Source organism: Cuculus canorus, chromosome 7, assembly GCF_017976375.1.
Source record: "Cuculus canorus isolate bCucCan1 chromosome 7, bCucCan1.pri, whole genome shotgun sequence".
Classification (NCBI taxonomy): domain Eukaryota; kingdom Metazoa; phylum Chordata; class Aves; order Cuculiformes; family Cuculidae; genus Cuculus; species Cuculus canorus.
In genome coordinates, this window is record NC_071407.1 from 19,698,330 (window position 1) to 19,715,541 (window position 17,212).

The following is a 17,212-nucleotide window of genomic DNA, read 5'->3' on the forward strand; positions in this document are numbered from 1 at the left end:
TCTGCATCTACTTTTTTTCCCCAGCTCACATCTCTTTCATAAACAGACAATAACTTATTGTTTGGATTGGCTTGCTGGCAAATTTACACAGCTCTTTCATGTAATGATCTGATTTCAGGTGATGTTGAACTGATTAGTAGATGTAAGGGCATTTGCTCTTAAGAATTGTGAGGGCATTCAGCTGAGGGCATTTAGCCGCTTGTGTCCATTTAAGCAGTGATAAATTGAAAGGAGAAAAAAAAAGAAAAAAAGGGGGGAGCAGCAGAAGCAGAAGGTAGTGCCTGGTCTCTGGACTTGTTTGTACAGTGGCTTAAAATCTGCAGGATGGAACTAGTGCAGTTTGCATGGTGAGAGAGTGCTGCAAGTCTGTCTGTGAACACAGCAGCTGCTGTGAGTCACTGGAAGGTAGGGCATAGTGTTGTAACTTGGTCTTGGGCTAAAAGACTCGTAAGCAATGGGGTTATTGTCTAGACCTGGAAAGCATAGTACTGCATGAGTTTGGTGATTTCTTCTACGCTGAACTGTATCCTTACTGGAGCTACATTTCTACTATGATATTACTTACAGACTGGATTGGAGAAAGTCATTAATCTTTTAGCCTTGTGACAGAATACCTCTTTCCTGTTTGGTCTGAGAAGTGAGCTCTGATTTTCTCAAATTTAAGTAGTTATGTTATACAATACATCAGATTATCACTTTGCATAAAAGTATGTCTTGTGTGTTCAGTCTGTGTTTCTGCAATTATTTCACTTGATTTCCAAAAAAACCCCAAACAAATACAAACTTTGGGGTAATATTCCCAATGGGTTGTACTGTTCTGGTTAGACTTGAAAGACTTCTAATAAAAATGAAAGTTATGGAGTAAGTGAAATTGCTGTGCAGTTGAGAAGCTGATTTCCATAAGCATTCATGTTCCAAAGCAGCCAGCTCCTGGCCTGGAACTTTCCAGGCACAGGGCCAGATTTTACAAACCTGCAGATGGGAAGGGGGACAAGGGGATTGCATCTGCACCCTAGAAGGCTTTAGTCACTCTAGGTTTAAGTTAGAATATCCTTTAGCCTGCTCTCATTTGACCTAAAATACAGCAGTTGGAACTTAATGAGTGGTAAAAGCTTCTTGAAACAATGCCAGTAATGCACTGTTCCAAGGCTATCAGCACCTTCATTTCATGGCTTAAATATTTTTGGGCTTTGAAAAAGGTTCAGCAAAATCCTGTTTGTGATTTCTTTTATAACTTTCCTTACACTGGCTGAGTATATATCAGAAGCCGCTCCAATGTTGCTGATTCAACTTTGGAAAGTCCCAAGGACAGAGTCAAGAAAAGCCAAGTATCCTGGTAGTGTCTTCATTTCATCTAGCTGAAAGTTGATTTGTATCAAATGGATTAAAAATGTGCAAACAAAACCTGATTATGGTGCATGTGCTACTTCTGCTGGAGGTTATGCCCACCCTTGTTGCTGACGGCTGTGCCAGGCATATCTGCAGGAGCCAGGGGCTCTCTGTGAGCCTAGAGGAGGTCTATAGATGATCTCTCTTGTGAAAGATTCACTGTGGAGGCACTTTGAGTGTCTGTACTCACAGCACAACTGACCCATTGCCCAGGTAACCATCTTGCTGATAGCCAAGAGATGATTATTTTGTGGTTTACTGCAGTACAAGAAACAGGATCACTGCCCAAGTCAAATTCTAACTGCCTTAATACAATGTCGGGCAGAGAATTTCTATTGACAGTCTTGTTAGTGCATTTGGAGTTCATTTTCTAAAAAGGAATATTGCCTGAGATGCAAATATGGGTGGGCGGGTGGAAGTGAGACAATGAGGCTTGGCAAGTTTTACCTGTCCCTGGGGGTGATCGCTGAGCTGCGTGTAAAGTTGTGACTCGCATAGCTTACTGGTGCTGTAAAAGCTGTGTGCGCATCTCTGGTACACAGTAGTGAAGTGCATGATCCACACATAAGCTCATTCGCGTACCCAGCACATGTGTTAATGAAGGGACAAGAAGAGTAGTGAAGATGAATCCGTTCATGTTTAAAGGTGCTTAATTTAACAGCATCTGCACAAGCAAAAGGGATAGTGGACTGTAGTGTGCTCCTGGATTTTAGCAGACTCCCGCTCCACTGGCTTGTGAGTGTTGACTGCTCTGGTCTGTATTAAGACTGTTTGGCACTCCTCTGAGCCTTGATGCAGAGTTCAGGTTCTCCAGACATTTCCTAGCCTGTCCATATTGATTTCTTAAAATCTAGTCACTGTTTCTCTGCATTAAAATACCCTATTTTGTCCCTCTGTGGTGTTTTTACTTCACACTGGCAAGAATGATCAGTTGGGCTTTTTCCCATTTTCTGTCTACCTCGGTCTCTGCTCCCCTCTGTGATCTACAGCTGTTTGTTGTTACCCTGTGATTTTTCTGTCTAGAAGGGCTTCTTTGTCCTTGAAGTCCTCAAGAAAGCTGACATCCGCAGCAAAAGGGCCCAATTAAATCCCAACACAGGAAAAACACATATGTAGCCAGCCAGGTAGAGCCTTGGGATCCAGCAAAAGCAAATCTACCTTACCACCATTCACTAGGAATGAAGAACAACTCATGAACTCTCCTTGCTGCTTGCTATTGGTGAGCCTGCCTCTCAAACATGGCTATAAACCAAGGCAGTGCAGACCCTAGTGGCATGCTTATTATTCCAAGGGCAACACCTCCTCCTTCATAACTTGTCCTCACTGTAATATGGATGTGTTTAAGGCAGGAGCAGCTAGCACAGCTCATTCTCTTGGGAACAGCCAGGGCAGCTTCCCAGGCCAGCGGGGACCCTGCTGGGTTAAGTGAAATAGCAGTGTGTGGGAAGGAAATAAGAGATGTTCATAGTTTGGTGTTTACACAGCATCCTACGTGGGTCTGTAAAAGTCAGAGGGGACAAAGCTCCTATACAGCAAGGGTTAAGATATAGCTAGTGGGAACATTTCCACCAGGGCAGCTTTCCATTTACAATAAATAAATAAATACTGGCATGGAGTGGATTTTGACAAAAGTCTAGACAGGAAAGTACTGCTATTATACAACCATAAGATATTTCAGCTGATTTAACAGAAACCTTTTTCCAAATTAAAGTGGTAAAGACTGTACAGATCTCTTTAAAACAAACACAAAAAGGAAACAAACAAACAAAACATTTCACACTCCACTCTTACACCTTAACCTGTCACAGCAGCTGGTGCAAGACCTATGACAACTTTGCTGGGATGGGTGTTACTGAAAGTTGTTAGCCTTAAGTGTGCTGGTCCTGTGTTAGCCCAGAGATACTTCTTACCTCATGCCATGCAAGTTTGCGGATGGCATGAGCAGGGAACTCCCAAGCATCCATACAGTCTTCTGTTTTATTGAATTTTACTATAAGATGTAGGAAGTGTATGGTGTGGGGTGCGCCTGTGTCTGTTGGTTTTGTTATTGGGTTTGGGTTTTTTTTTTTAATAAGCTTTTACGACAGAAAGGAGGTAGAGGAGACTTAATTCAGTTTCTGGAGTCCAGTTCTGCTCTGTTCCATATTGGTAAAGATAGAAAGACTCTGTAATAATAAATTACTTATTCTCTTGTGGAAGAACTCACCAAGTCTCAGTGAAGTTTTATGCTGAGAAATTACCTGGCTGTAATTTGTGTATTGTGTCAGAGCCAGCGGCCAAAATATTAGTGGGGAAGGGTGTGTGTGGGGAGAAGCAGTGGAAAAATTACAATGAGCTTTAATCACCAGGGTTAAATATCAGGCTTCTCACAAAGGAAGCCTCCTTTGTGAAGCAATTCAATCTCTCCCTAGTAGATCATGTGTGAAAAAACAGGTTGAGTCACATCTGAGGGCGTTGGCGCATGGAATTCATAGATAAGTATGGTTTATACCTGCATGTTCCCGGCACAAAAAGGCCAGTTATGTTCTGCAGCTTCCAGAGGGAATAAGCCTCCTGAGGAGTACAGTTATTCCAATTTTCTTTAGGTAAGTTTATTGAATAGAAGTATTCTTTCTTTCTCTCCTCTCTCCACCCCCTATAAATCTCAGTTTCCCTAGCTGTGAAGTGTGATATGTGTGATTTTCTTCAACAGATCTGAGTATCACTACTAAGACTGCAATGGCATGGTGGAAGGCCTGGGTAAGTAAAGGAAATGCTGAACTAAGACTCCTTGATTTAAGTTGCATCAGGCACTGCATGGGAATAAAATGTCTTCCTTTAAAAATCAGTGTAGGTCTACTTACTGATTTTTCCGATTACAAAATAGCTTTCAGCACTTCTGAAACTTTGATTAAGGAAGGTGTTACCGTGATTGCTGGCTTTAAGAAGAAGAGCAGACTCCTTGGTCCTCTAGTTGAGAGAGGTGCATGGGGGGTGCTTCCTTATGTGTCTTTGTACCTGGCGAGACAGTACTGGAGAGCAGCAAAGTAACACAGCTGTGGTCTGCATTGTGTCTGAAGGCTGTGGGCTCCTCATCTGCTGTCCTCTTTTGTGGCAATGAGTTCAGGGTACTGGCCTGGGTTGGTCCCCAGTTGTGCTGGCAGGCTGTGGTCGCAGAGGGAGATGTGGTTGAGCCAGTGTCTTTTTCCTTGGTAGGTTTTAAATATTGCAATGACAATGTGGACTGTCTGTCTTCTAAGGGCCAGAAATGCTGTGTATGTTCTCTTTCAAACTCTCGTGGCTTAGGGAGGAATGTGGCAGAATGAGGGGGATGCCTGTGCAATGTGCTGAAGCAGCCTCTGGGGTACAGCTCAGGCCAGGCTGGGGGCAGCTGTGGTGATGCGCACAGCTCTGTTGCCGTTGATGGCAGGTCTCCCATTAGCCTACGTGGAAGGCCAGGTTTACCCCTGGACTTTATCTCCAAATACAAAAGCCTGGAAGAGCCCTGCTGGTGATGTGCAATAGAGGAATACCAGTACAGAACTCTTCTTTCCCAGTCCGGTGCCCTGAACAGCACCACTGCCAGTGGTTCACGAGGTATTCTCTTGACTGCTTTTGTTTCATCTTTGGAAAGATTTCTGAACCCTCTCTGCCCTATTGTGGAGAAGGCTTCATGTTTCAGCAGCCTGTGCAAAGGGTAACCTAAGCAGAGGGCCTCAAAGGGGCCACTGCTGCCACATGCCAACAAAGGCTGGTACCTGGGAAGGTTAGGAGGGCTGTCTTGCTGTCTCTTATATTACCTCAGGTGCCACACATCATCAAGGAGCAAGAAACCACTTTGCTCACATGGTGACCACAGACGTCACCATTTTTCAAGTTCTCTGTTACTGTTTTGCAATGGGAGGGATGGGAACTGGATAAGCAAACCAAAATACCTTGGGGGCTGGGAAATACCAAGCTAATTCCTACTTTCCTTACTTGATAGACTTCAGATAGGCAACTTTCCTGATGTCAAAACATGATTTTCTTTTTTCACCAGAAAGATTAAAATTGTCATCTTCCTTTCTGCTGATCTCCCTCTCACTCCTTATTTCCATTTGGAAATCTTGTACAGTAAAACTGATTATTTCCAAAGCTTGGTGTAGCTCTGACTTTCACTTTCTGCTGGTCTGTCCCACTCCCCAAAGCTGAAAATCTTTTGAAAAACTTAGAGTGAGAAAAGGAGAAAAGCCCTTGAAATCTTTAGTGATCTCTTACCTGTTGGTGTTGTAGGGGGTGGAGGCGTGAAGAGGAGAAGACAAAGAAAGGATGATAGAAAATTGTTTTGGTTTTCTTCTTTGTTTTGGTTTACTTCCTGAAATCTGAAATTTTCAGAAACATTCCACTGAAAAAAACCAGTAACCTCACCTGTCCTAAAATTCCAGCTTTTCAATAAACTGCTGTTGAGGTTTGAAAATATTTTGGTAGGAAAATTTTTTTATTCCCTTCCCCTTCGTTTCCAGGTAAGACTTTTCAGCGTCAGCTGTAAGGTACCCTGATTCCTTTGCTTTTGTGCCAGTTATTCATCTTCACGCAGATGCCTTGAGTAGTTTCAGTTAGGTAACTGTGGGATCAATTCATGCAGAAAACAAGACTAAACTGAACAGGTTACTCTGGAAACCTATTGTGATTGTACCTGTGCTGGAACAACTAAATACACAGAGAATGAGATGTACAAGTGAGTCATGAGTGTGCTACTTGAGCCAAGATGTTTATTCGAATTATTGGGAAAAAAACCCACCAGCTATTGTTCAAGTTGTTTCTGCTGCCTCCAAATGAAAGCTCAGCTTTGCACTCCATTTTTCTCTGAGTCACCATGCACAGATCCAGAGTGTTTCTTTCACAGAAGCCCTCGTATGCCACTAGAGAGAATTGTTCATCTTTTTTCAGAGCACAATCAGGTGGTTGAGAGTAACCTGCTCTCCAGGGCTGCTGTGGTGGCGCTAGCTGAGTTCACAGGGAAGCAGAAAAGGAGTGCTTGTGATGGTCCTAGCAGGTCAGCCAAACCTCCTGCTTCAGATTGATGACAAACCTTTGGGGGTGCCAATGCTTTAGTCTGTCATTGCTCTTTCTGCAGTCACAGCTTCACCACAGCCCTAAATTTGCTGCTCAGTAGTTGCTGGGTGGAGGGGATATGGTAGCACAAGGGTCTCTCTGTGCTGACTGCAAAGCAGCCTTCTGCAAACTGAAGACCTCTTCCCGGTCTTGCTGACTGATGAACATACTGCCTCTCTTGACACTCATCATTGCCTCTTGTTTACTTGTTGCTGCTCCCAGAGCCTGGCTAGCAAAACGGCCAGCATGAGAACATGTGCCAGCTATAGCTACCAGTAAAGCACTCAAGAAGGACACCTGAGCTCGTTTGTCCAGATACAGCCTAAGCATCTATGCAGCACAGTGTGGCTGTGCTTCAGCTGTGGCACTAGACTAGACCTGACATTTGTTGACAGTCACTCCTGAGCATGCAGCTATCCAGCCTCTTATTAAAAACCAAGAATGCAGATCATGAGGAGAATTTCCACAAGCTTTCTTACCTGGCAAGGATCACTTGAAGGCTTTTTCTCTGGGAAGGACTTGGATGAGAGACTAGGAGAAGAGGGATAGAGCCTTCTTTGGCACAGGAGATAAGAGCAGCAGGGATCTGCACCACAGCAGTAGAATGCTGAGTGACACTTGGTGGTCCATGTTGTACAAGTCAGATGGGAGAACCATAGTGATTCCTTCTGGTCTGTAAGCTCTGATTTGAAGATGCTTTTTATATGACTCTGAGGCCTGCCCCACTGAAAACTCCATCAAATGACTCTGATACCATTGGTTCGATATTAACCGTAGTCCTGCAAGTAAATTTATGAGAATATAGTAGTTTCCTGAGGAAACTTAAATCTCTCAGCTGCTAAGGAAGAGAAATTTCTGTCTACTATTGGAATAAAGTGGTGATGACTGTCTATGAGTAACCACTCCTGTGCCTCTCTGTTGGTAGGATGTTATAGTTAAAGATGCATCAATGTATTCAAGCCTGTCCCTTGAGTAACAGATTTTGTTAAATTCAGCCACTTAAGCCTGGCTTCTGGTTGATGGCCCCACTATCATGTGGTGGCTGGAATAAGTCTCAGCATGTCTTTCTGCTCTAGGAATCTAGCACTAGCAGTGCCTTAGGGGTCCATCTGGAGAATTTCTGTGTGGTTGGCCCTTGGTTCTGTTCTTGGACTGTCTGACCCAATCCCTCCACTTTTATGTGCCCTCTTTGTATGTAGGAAATAAATAATACTAATTTACTTTCCAAAATACTTTTTCTTCAACTGATGAAAAGCAGTGGTGAAAAGTCCTGTGTTTTTCTTCTTTCAGAGTGATGCAGAGGGTGTGTCCGTGACAGGTGCTTTAAACTTTGACCCCACACCTGATGCTCAGACTCTGTATAAGGCCATGAAAGGGCTTGGTGAGTTGATTTCAACTACGTGTGTAAATTCTATGTTCTCCTTATAGTGGCCCAGTTGAAAGCCATTCCTCCTTGCAGCCAGAGATACCGGTTTTTTTAATGTGGAAAATTAACAGTTAAAGTTTTCCTTGATACATACAGAAACTTTTACATTATGACAGTAATGAACTAGGGAACGTTGTCTGAACACTTGAATTGGGATTTTGGACTAGTGTCATCTTGTTCTGTGCACTGTGTTTAAGGCTTATTCTTGCTTTCCACAGGGACTGATGAACAAGCTATAATTGACGTCCTAACCAAGAGGAGCAACATGCAGCGTCAACAGATTGCAAAATCCTTCAAAGCACAGTTTGGAAAGGTTCTTCCAAAACAAAGCCATATTCAGTCCCAGTTTCAGTGCATGCCCTATGTACTAAATGGGTGTGCAGTTCATCCTGCAAGGATGGTGTAAACAAAGTGCAGATCTTCAGTAATTAAATAGATTAATACTTATTTATAAGGTTTGGGGTGAATGTATGAAATTAATATTTTGTTGGAAAAACTGGGTTCCCCCCAAAGATTGTAATCTTTTTCGTTAAATACGTTTTTACCAGAAATATTTTTTGAGAAGTTATTTTAACTGAAAGTATAACTTCTTATTACTTTCAAAGCTATAACAAAAAATCAAAACTTTCGAAGTGACATTTTAGGTAAAATATTGGTCTTGTTTGGAGCCCTTTTAAATGCTAAAGAAAACTCAATTTAGAGACTTAATTACATTTGTTTGGAAATTCTGAAAATGAAAGCGAACTATGGTTATTGACAACTATATATATCTGTGGCTATCTTTCTGCCTTTCTGTTTTTGATAAATTCTGTCTTATGTTGGAAATTCTCTTCCAACACCAAACTCCACCACCACCATAGTCTGGAGTTAGTTGTCTGAGTTAAAGTGGGAGAAAGGAAATGTATTGGTAAAGAGCAATTTAGACTCTTGGGTTAGCATCAAAACAAGAGTCTTCAGTGACCCTTGGTGGAAGGGAGACTGCCTCCCCTGGGAAAGGGAAGCTAATTAGGGGGGAGAGAGGGTGGCAAGTACGGGACAATGAACAGAGTGCTTGCATCCCACTGATACATACTCTAAAAAACCTGCATTGTAGTGAAAGGAAAGTTTGAAGTCTGTCTTCAAACAGACTGCATGCCTGGGTCTACTAAAGTCCTGAGTGTGTGTTTCTAATTCAGGCTTTGGGAACTGTCTCTGTCTGAAGCTACATCCCTTGCTCAGTTCGAGGCCTTCAGTGCATGGCTCTGTTTACTGAGTAAGGCAGAGTGGACGAAGACTTTTATCTTCCCTACTCTAAATACAGAATTAATTAGTAACTGGGAGAAGCATGAGTAATGGGACAACAGGGAATGTGGAAGAACCTAGATAAATTCCATTTTGGAGTTCCGTACTTTTTTCAGTCCCAGGACCTTTTCTAATTACCTATCAACATAATATTGTCATTCAGCTTCATTGCTGTAGACTGTGGGGATGGAAACAGCACTAGGCAGTATAAACATCCTCTGAAGCTTTTTATGTAACTCTGTGGTGCATGTTTCACAGGACCTAATTGAAAGCTTGAAGTCTGAACTGAGTGGCAACTTTGAGAGGCTCATTATAGCTCTCATGTACCCCCCATTCAAGTACGATGCCAAGGAGCTCTATGATGCCATGAAGGTAAGCAAATTGCATGCTGATGTTTATTTCCTGTAACTGTGCTTATTAACACACGTGTTGTAGCTGAAGTGTTACATGATTAAGCTTGTTATTAGCAGTAGTCTTGGAGAAATAGTTAAATGTGCTATCAATCCATAACTGGAGGACGGGGAGTAAATGCTGCTTTAATATTTTGGAGTATATGAGAATTTCTGTACATTCATGTCTCATATAATCTGGGGAAGGCAATAGGAAAAAACTCAGCTTTGGCAAGGAACAAACATCCACTGGTGATGATTTTCAGTTAAACATCTCTTCACTGTTTCTGTAATGTCTCTCAAGACCTCAAAGACAACAAGCTACTGCCCTGATCCCCTGCCTAATTCATAAAACCTTTAAGAAATCAAGGAGTGGTGGCGTGAGAGCCAGGCTGGGGTTGGATGGGATTCTACTTATTGATGCAGAATGTTTTCAAGTTTCAGATGCGATGAGGTCTATCAAAACGGTACAAAGACAGGCTGATTAGGCAAGCCTTGGTCTGTGCACGTCCCTTTAACACTATAATCGAAGATCCAGATCCAGAAATGCATTGCAGAAGTGCAAGTTTAAATCTTCTTTTATGGAGTTAGGCACCTTAGTAAAAGAAACTATGTTCAAACCAAATGTGCTTTGTGTCTCCACCTTTCATGCTGACAGTTTCTCACAGCTCAGCATATAGCCTAATGCCTTGTGGCCATCTGACTCCTCACTTGACCATACTTCTCTAGCAATAAATTACACTCCATGACTTTACTCCTTTAAATCACTCATGCCTTTCTCCTCCTTTATTTCTCCACTATGTTTTCTATTAAAGGGTATAGGAACAAGTGAAGATGTTATCATAGAGATCCTGGCATCCCGAACAAAAGCACAGATCAAAGAGATAATCAAGGCCTACAAAGAAGGTAAAGCACCTGGGGCTCTGATTTGTGTCATCAGAGTAATATGTGATAGGCTGATTGCACAACTGGAATGGTATTGCAAACTAACACTATCAGAAGGAAAACAGACTTTTTAAAAGCAAGAAGGTGCAACCTAACTGCGTCCAGCCTGGCAAACAGAATACAGCTATGCGGAGAGAGTTGGAGAATCCCTTTCTAACTCTCCATGCCGCTAGAGTAGAAGGTCATCAGATCACAGGTTTGGTTCAGCTTGACTACACAGGCTTTTGTCAGAATGCAAAAACCTAAAGCTATGCACTTGTTTTTTATTTTCCATTGAATACAGTCTTCTGTATTTGTAAATATTCAGTATCTCTTGGGTCCCTTGAAGTAAATCTCTAACGTTAACTCTGTGCTTGTGCCTTGGACATCATTAGTGGAACTAATGACTCAGTTGGATGTGAATGCTGACCTGAGTATCACTGAGAGTGTGAGCTGATCTCTGCCCTGTGGTTTTTTTAACCCTAGCAACCTTCTTGACTCGTGTCAGGCTATTGTGCGTCCTTGGGTGGCTGATGGTATCTTGACTATATTGCCCAAATAACAAATCCTTCCCTTGTCTTTCTCTTTCCTTGGGTAGAATATGGTTCTGATTTGGAAGAAGACATAAAATCAGAAACAAGTGGCTACTTTGAACAGATACTGGTTTGCCTTCTTCAGGTAATGCCATAGAAGAGAAATGAGAGTATGCCTATCTTTGCATTTTTCTCTTTCTTTTTGAAGAAGACATGCTATAGAAAAGGCAATGCAGTTGTGATCACCATATAAACTGGAGACAAACATGTCACTTGGACTGGATCTATGTTTCAGCTTCAGTGTGAATGAAGCAGGCAAACTCACTCCCTTACCAGGAGTAAGAGACCTGGGAACTTAGATCTGCTGCAGGGAAACACCTCACTTTTCCATATGCATAAAGCTGTTGCACCCTATAAAGATCTTACAAAACAGTGTCCCCCCCAACTATGATCCACCACTCTTCCAAGGTCTATCCCATCAATGTTGAGTGCATTTGGAGCATTTATCCTATCACATTTTCTGAATTTTCCTGCCTAGGGACAGAATAACTGAAACTTTTCAGCTTTGCTTCATGTGACTGATTACAGTGCCTTTAAGTTAAGGAATTGGCACTTGTGCTGTCTGAAACATTACTGCTTGAGTACTTTGCAGAAATGGGTAGCTGAGAAGGGTAATTGATCATTGTCCAGAACGTATGCTACGATCCTTATATACGGAAGAATCATCACGAGGCAAAATTATTACCTTTGTTTTTGTTCTCATAGGGTGAGAGGGACAATGCCACTCTCTACGTGGACACAGCACTGGCTCGCCAGGATGCAGAGGTACTCTCAAATGCTTGTGATCAGTGATATGCCTACATCCCACCTGTCTTGAACTTCAGAGTGCTTTTGATATGTGAAAGTATACAGATATGGTGGAGTGGGACAGCAAAGAATAGGGAAGAAACCTCAAGAGTACTGTTAGGTGCAGCTACTGCAGGAAGGCTGGAAAACACGGAGACAGTGGTTGCTCCAGTTTGACTAGAAGATGCAGTCAAGTGTTTTCATATTCAACTGTTCTAGGAGGGTCTAGTCTGCACAGTGTTTCAGGTTACTTCAAACCCCTTTACCTTAGCCTTAAGCCAAACTCCGTTCCTTTATCATCTGCACAGACAGAACATCTCTATAACGATTGCATGTTAAATTGCAGACTCTGTACGCTGCTGGGGAGAAGATAAAGGGCACTGATGAGATACAATTCATCACCATCTTGTGCAAAAGAAGTGCCACTCACTTGCTGAAAGGTATGGAGCAGACCACACTAGCGAGACTCTGAAATGACAAATCATTCTAGCCAAAAAGAAGATGTAGGGCTATAGATGGGAGAGATGTGTGATCAGAAGTAAGTACATTAATCTATCTCCTAATTCTTGGTCACTCAGTGACCACAAGTTGCCAGCTGCTTTCATGAAAACTTATGAATGTGCCACTGAAAATGAAGTGACTTATCTAGGAGTCCTTATACAGATGATATAGCTGTTTCTGTAAATACAAGTTGGGGGGAGGAGAGAGAGAGAGAGAGAGACCCTTTCTAACCAGGTAGAAGCATGCAGTGGACAGACCCATGACTTCTTGGATGTGGGTTCCTCTGGGAAAAAAATCACTGAAAAAGTAGGTGGTTATTCAGTGCTGGGGAATCGTGGGGTGCACCCTGAAGCTCTGCCCCATGTTCTTCTGAGGACATCAGAGGCTGCTGGGAGAGGAGATGTTAGTCCAGCTCCAGTTAAGGGAACCCTTGTCTGCCCACTGCCCTGTGCAGCAGAGATCTGGCCTTGTCACCTCAAGACTTTTGAGGTATTCCAAGGTTTTGACTAACAGATTTTATGTTGGCTGAATATAAGCATATCAAGTACTGTGTCGATCAACTGGGCTTAAACTGATAAATTTATGCCTGAGCTTTTTAAACTGAGGTCTTCTGAAAGGCCCTGGAAGCCAGGTGCCCCTTGTGTTTCAAATTTAATCTTCCAGCATCACTTAGAAAACAAACAAACAAAAATTGTTCTCTAGTCTTTGGCTATGTCTGCCTTTAAGAACTGAATCTCAGCTAGTTGTTGTCAGGATGCAAACAATCTTTGCGACATACTGTATTACCAAGCAAGTAATTTCCTCTGTGTTATGGCAGCCTGTAACTGCTTATCTTTAAAACATGACTGCAATTGTTGCAGCTAATTTTTTTTAATTATTTTTTTAATGGGGAGAGTAGGCCTGAGTTGAGAAGGCTGTATCTCTCTGCCTGTTCTGTGATATTGCCTTTCCCAGAAATATCTGAGTGTTAATACTTAGGTATCTGAACCTTAAATGCTGAGCAAACTTCATTAAGATGTCCATTGGATTGCATAGCAGTTTTCATTCCTTGTCAGTCTGAAAGATAGGAATCAAAACTGAGTAGTTCTGGGCACCGGAGTATCCAGAGTGTATAAGGTGAACAACAACTCTGTTGCCAAGCTTTTATTAATGTGGATGTTGAAATCTCTTGGAATCCACACGTGATTTTTGTTCACCTTTTCTGAGTTGTTTGGCTTTTTTTAAAATTGTGGCTGAAATAAGTTTTCCCAAGCTGTTGTCATAATTTAAAAGTCATGGGATCATAAGCAGAATAGTGTTAGATTTAATTTAATTTTATTTTGTCTCCTGAAGCTAGTGACATCAACAAACACAAGACCCAATTATAGAAGTTGTGCCTAACCTTCTGTTGTCTGCTTAATTTCTATGATTAAAGACAGCTATGAAGGGTCAGGTTTCCAAATAATTATGGAGTGGCTGAACTTGCATCTTCAAAAGACAACAGAGAATTAAGACACGTGGATGTCTTTGTGAATGTGCTGTCCATTTTCATAGCTGACTTCTAGGTTTGACTTAAGCATCCTGAATGTTGGTGCAAATATGGCCATTGTTTTAGCAAGATCTGTGTTTTCATATCTCCCTACAAGCAATACCTGTAAATATTGTGCACAAAATGCCTGAGCAGTTGCTTGGTAAAAAAATGATGTTCATTTTTTCAGTGTTTGAAGAATACCAGAAACTGGCCAATAAGAGCATAGAAGACTCTATCAAGAGTGAAACTCATGGTTCACTTGAGGATGCCATGCTGGCTATTGGTAAGAGTGGCTATGTTTCATTCTCTTTGCCCTTTCTCCTGCAGCAGTTGTTATGGGAGGGGTCTACTTTATAAAGGCATTTGTTAGGAAGTAAATGATGCTTCTTAGGTCACGTAAACTTGGATTCCAGGGGCATACTGAATTAATGCAAAGCGTGTTGAATCTCTGTTACCTGCTGCCCTGGACTGAAATTACCATTGATACTTACTGAGCCTTTTTGTATGTCTAGCGAAATGCACCAGGAATGTCCGTTGCTACTTTGCAGAGAGGCTGTACCATGCTTTAAAGGTAAGACTCTTTGTTGTAACTTAATTGTTTTCATACTGGACTTAACTTGTAACCCAGCTTCCACCAATTCAAATTAGAAGAGCCAAAGTTTTTGTGAAATCCGGCAAGTTTAGTGCAAGTAACAGTAGAATCCCTTCAAACACCATGAGTAGAAAAGTACACTTTAAGCTTGGGATACAAAGCGAGCCTGGGTCTTCCGACTTAGGACTCAGATGTGTAAAAGATGTCAGCTTTCCCAGCTTTGTGGAAAGATGACATGAGTGAATGTTTCTGTTATCAATGATCTCAGTTTTCCTGTGAGTGATTAAACAATATTGGTTGAAGCCAAGTGTTGTATGGGTGTTGCTGCAAGAGGACAATATATATTCAGTGCCAGCTGCCAGCTCTGTAGCACGTTTGCTTTTGCATTTTGTGTGAAAAGACTTATGGCATGCTTCCATGGTGGGCTTGTGGTATTGACAGTGGCCCATTGGACAGTGGGATAGGGCTTGGACACCCAGAAAGAGAAGCAGATGTACTATAGAACATGTGCCAAGCAATGTTTGAAAGGTGACTCCTGCTGTCCTGGCCCAGTTTGCATCAGCTTAACCCTTGAACACCACTAACATGACAGACTGATACATCTGTTATTTCAGGGGGCTGGCACCAATGATGGGACTCTGATAAGGGTGATTGTTTCTCGAAGTGAAGTTGACTTAAATCTTATAAAGGATGAATTCAAACGTATCGCAGGAAAGACTCTCTCCAGTATGATTCTGGTAAGCAGCATCTTGATATGATATTTCTTAGATATCACATACATTCCTGACCTGTCCAGCACTGTAGAATGCTTCCATGGCTGTTTTCAGTAAAAAAAGTCATTTCTGCTAAGCTTATTTCTGCTAAGCTTACAGCTCTCCTTCATTAGGCCTCTTAACAATCTTGAGAGACATACATGCCTGAAAGGTGAGTCTATGTTCTTTAAGTGACTTGGCCAAAGCTAGATCTGAAGAGAGACCACTCCAGGATTTTTATGGACCAAAATCTGTATTTTTGCACTTCATAATATCCTAGATGAATCAAGGTTCATTTAAACCTTCTTGTTACACCTTCCTCACACTACTGTGCTTATTTTCTCCTTTCTGCCTCTGCTGTCCTTAACTAGCTTAAGCCAGTGCCATATAAGTCAAAACAGTGCTGGGGGGTTTGTTTTATTTTCTCTTTGTTGTTGGTTTGGTGGGGTTTTTGTTTGCTTGTTTGTTTTTGTGGTTTTTTTAACTGACATCCCAGATGAAGGCTTGGTCTGTACTGTGGTGAGAGAGATTTAGAAACTGAACCTTGGTCAAAGCTCCTGTAGCTTTTGAGGTTTGAGTCTCAGCTCTGAGTGAATGACCCTCCCCTGCGAGGGCTGAAATGCTGGAGTTTACCTCTGTCCTAAGGTCTCTGGGACATCCTGTCCCCCAGTGCAGATGGCACAGGAGCCTTATCCTTTGCAGTCCCCCTGGGAACTCTGGTTCTGTAATGAAGGCTGTTTCTTCTAATTGACACTGCCAGTGTCTGTCATGTTGATTAATGATCAGTCTTCAAGGGTCTGTATGGAATATTCATTTCTTCTGAAAAGTGAAACTGACTTTGCACCTGTCATCACAAAACATCCAAAGGAAGCAATGTTCTAATCTAATGATATTCTCTGTAGTGCTTCTCTAGATCAAAATGACCATATTTGTGGCTTTTTCAAAAAACATCGTGTGTCGGGACCAACTATACCACCCTTTCCCTTCTTGTAGGGGAGATAATGCTACACAAATACCCGGGGACAAAGTCTGAGCACAACAGAGTGAGTTGCTCTCATTCGTGCTGACTTTGTGCTGCTCTGTGGAATGGAGCCATGATCAGTTACTCACCTGAATTCCAAAGAAAAGAATTGGACTTTTGATACATGTTATTTCAGGTGGTAGCTACAAGCCTCATTTTTCCATTTGCTTTTGATGGTGTGTCAGCTGGCAATAACTATGCTGAAGTCTGGCTTGCTCTTTCCAAAATCCTTTTCCTGTGTGGGAATATTCCATGGACTGACAAAGTCAGCACTCGGACCGTGCAGAGGAACTTCTGTACTCATGTTATGGGTTTTTTTAAATTTTTTCTCCTGTCAGGATGACACCAGTGGTGACTACAAGACAGCCTTGCTGAACCTCTGTGGCAGTGACTGACAAAATATAGGAGGAAGACGCTGAAATGGATACAGAGGGAAAATTAACAGTGAATAAAGGTCTGAAAATGGACATGTAGAAACCCTTTCTGTTGATCCAAAGGGAGAAAAAAAGATGATCTAATTAATGATGAAGATTTCCAAAGCTCTCTGAAGGATGTGGATGCTCATGACACTTTAAAAGCTATTCACTTCCCTAAAAGATTTTCAAACACAAGTGGGAATGTTTCTTTTTAGTTTCCATTTTGTTCTGTGCAATTTCCCTCTTCTTTTAACACACTGTGTAGTGTGTGGCAATTAGACATAAAATTAAAGGCTTTTTTGAGTCATTGAGCCCTCTGTAGATGTTTTGCAAGTCTGAACAAAGCTTCAGCTGTCTTTAAGCATTGCTAACTTCAGTAGGGCAAGCTGGTACAGCACCAGCCATTTAATGCTAGCAAGGTGGGTCTGGAAGGAGTTGCAGACACTAACGGGGCTGCAAGTTATGGGTCAGAATGGAGAATTCAGTCCTAGGGGAGCTGATTTAGCAGCCTCATCTGCATAACTTCAGTGGGAGCTCCCCAAAAAGAAGGGAGTGGCAG

General features: G+C 42.1%; 1 protein-coding gene across 1 annotated transcript; it reads left to right on the forward strand.

Moving 5' to 3' along the window:
• The first annotated feature begins 3,840 nt into the window (after positions 1-3,840).
• Positions 3,841-16,964, forward strand: ANXA8L1 (annexin A8 like 1). Its single transcript, XM_009570690.2, has 13 exons — positions 3,841-3,974; positions 4,082-4,128; positions 7,753-7,843; positions 8,107-8,201; positions 9,428-9,541; positions 10,374-10,464; positions 11,081-11,160; positions 11,781-11,840; positions 12,208-12,301; positions 14,060-14,155; positions 14,385-14,443; positions 15,079-15,201; positions 16,576-16,964. The coding sequence occupies exons 2-13, from the start codon at positions 4,108-4,110 to the stop codon at positions 16,630-16,632; spliced, it is 981 nt and encodes a 326-aa protein (XP_009568985.2). The 5' UTR covers positions 3,841-3,974; positions 4,082-4,107; the 3' UTR covers positions 16,633-16,964.
• The last annotated feature ends 248 nt before the right edge of the window (positions 16,965-17,212 follow it).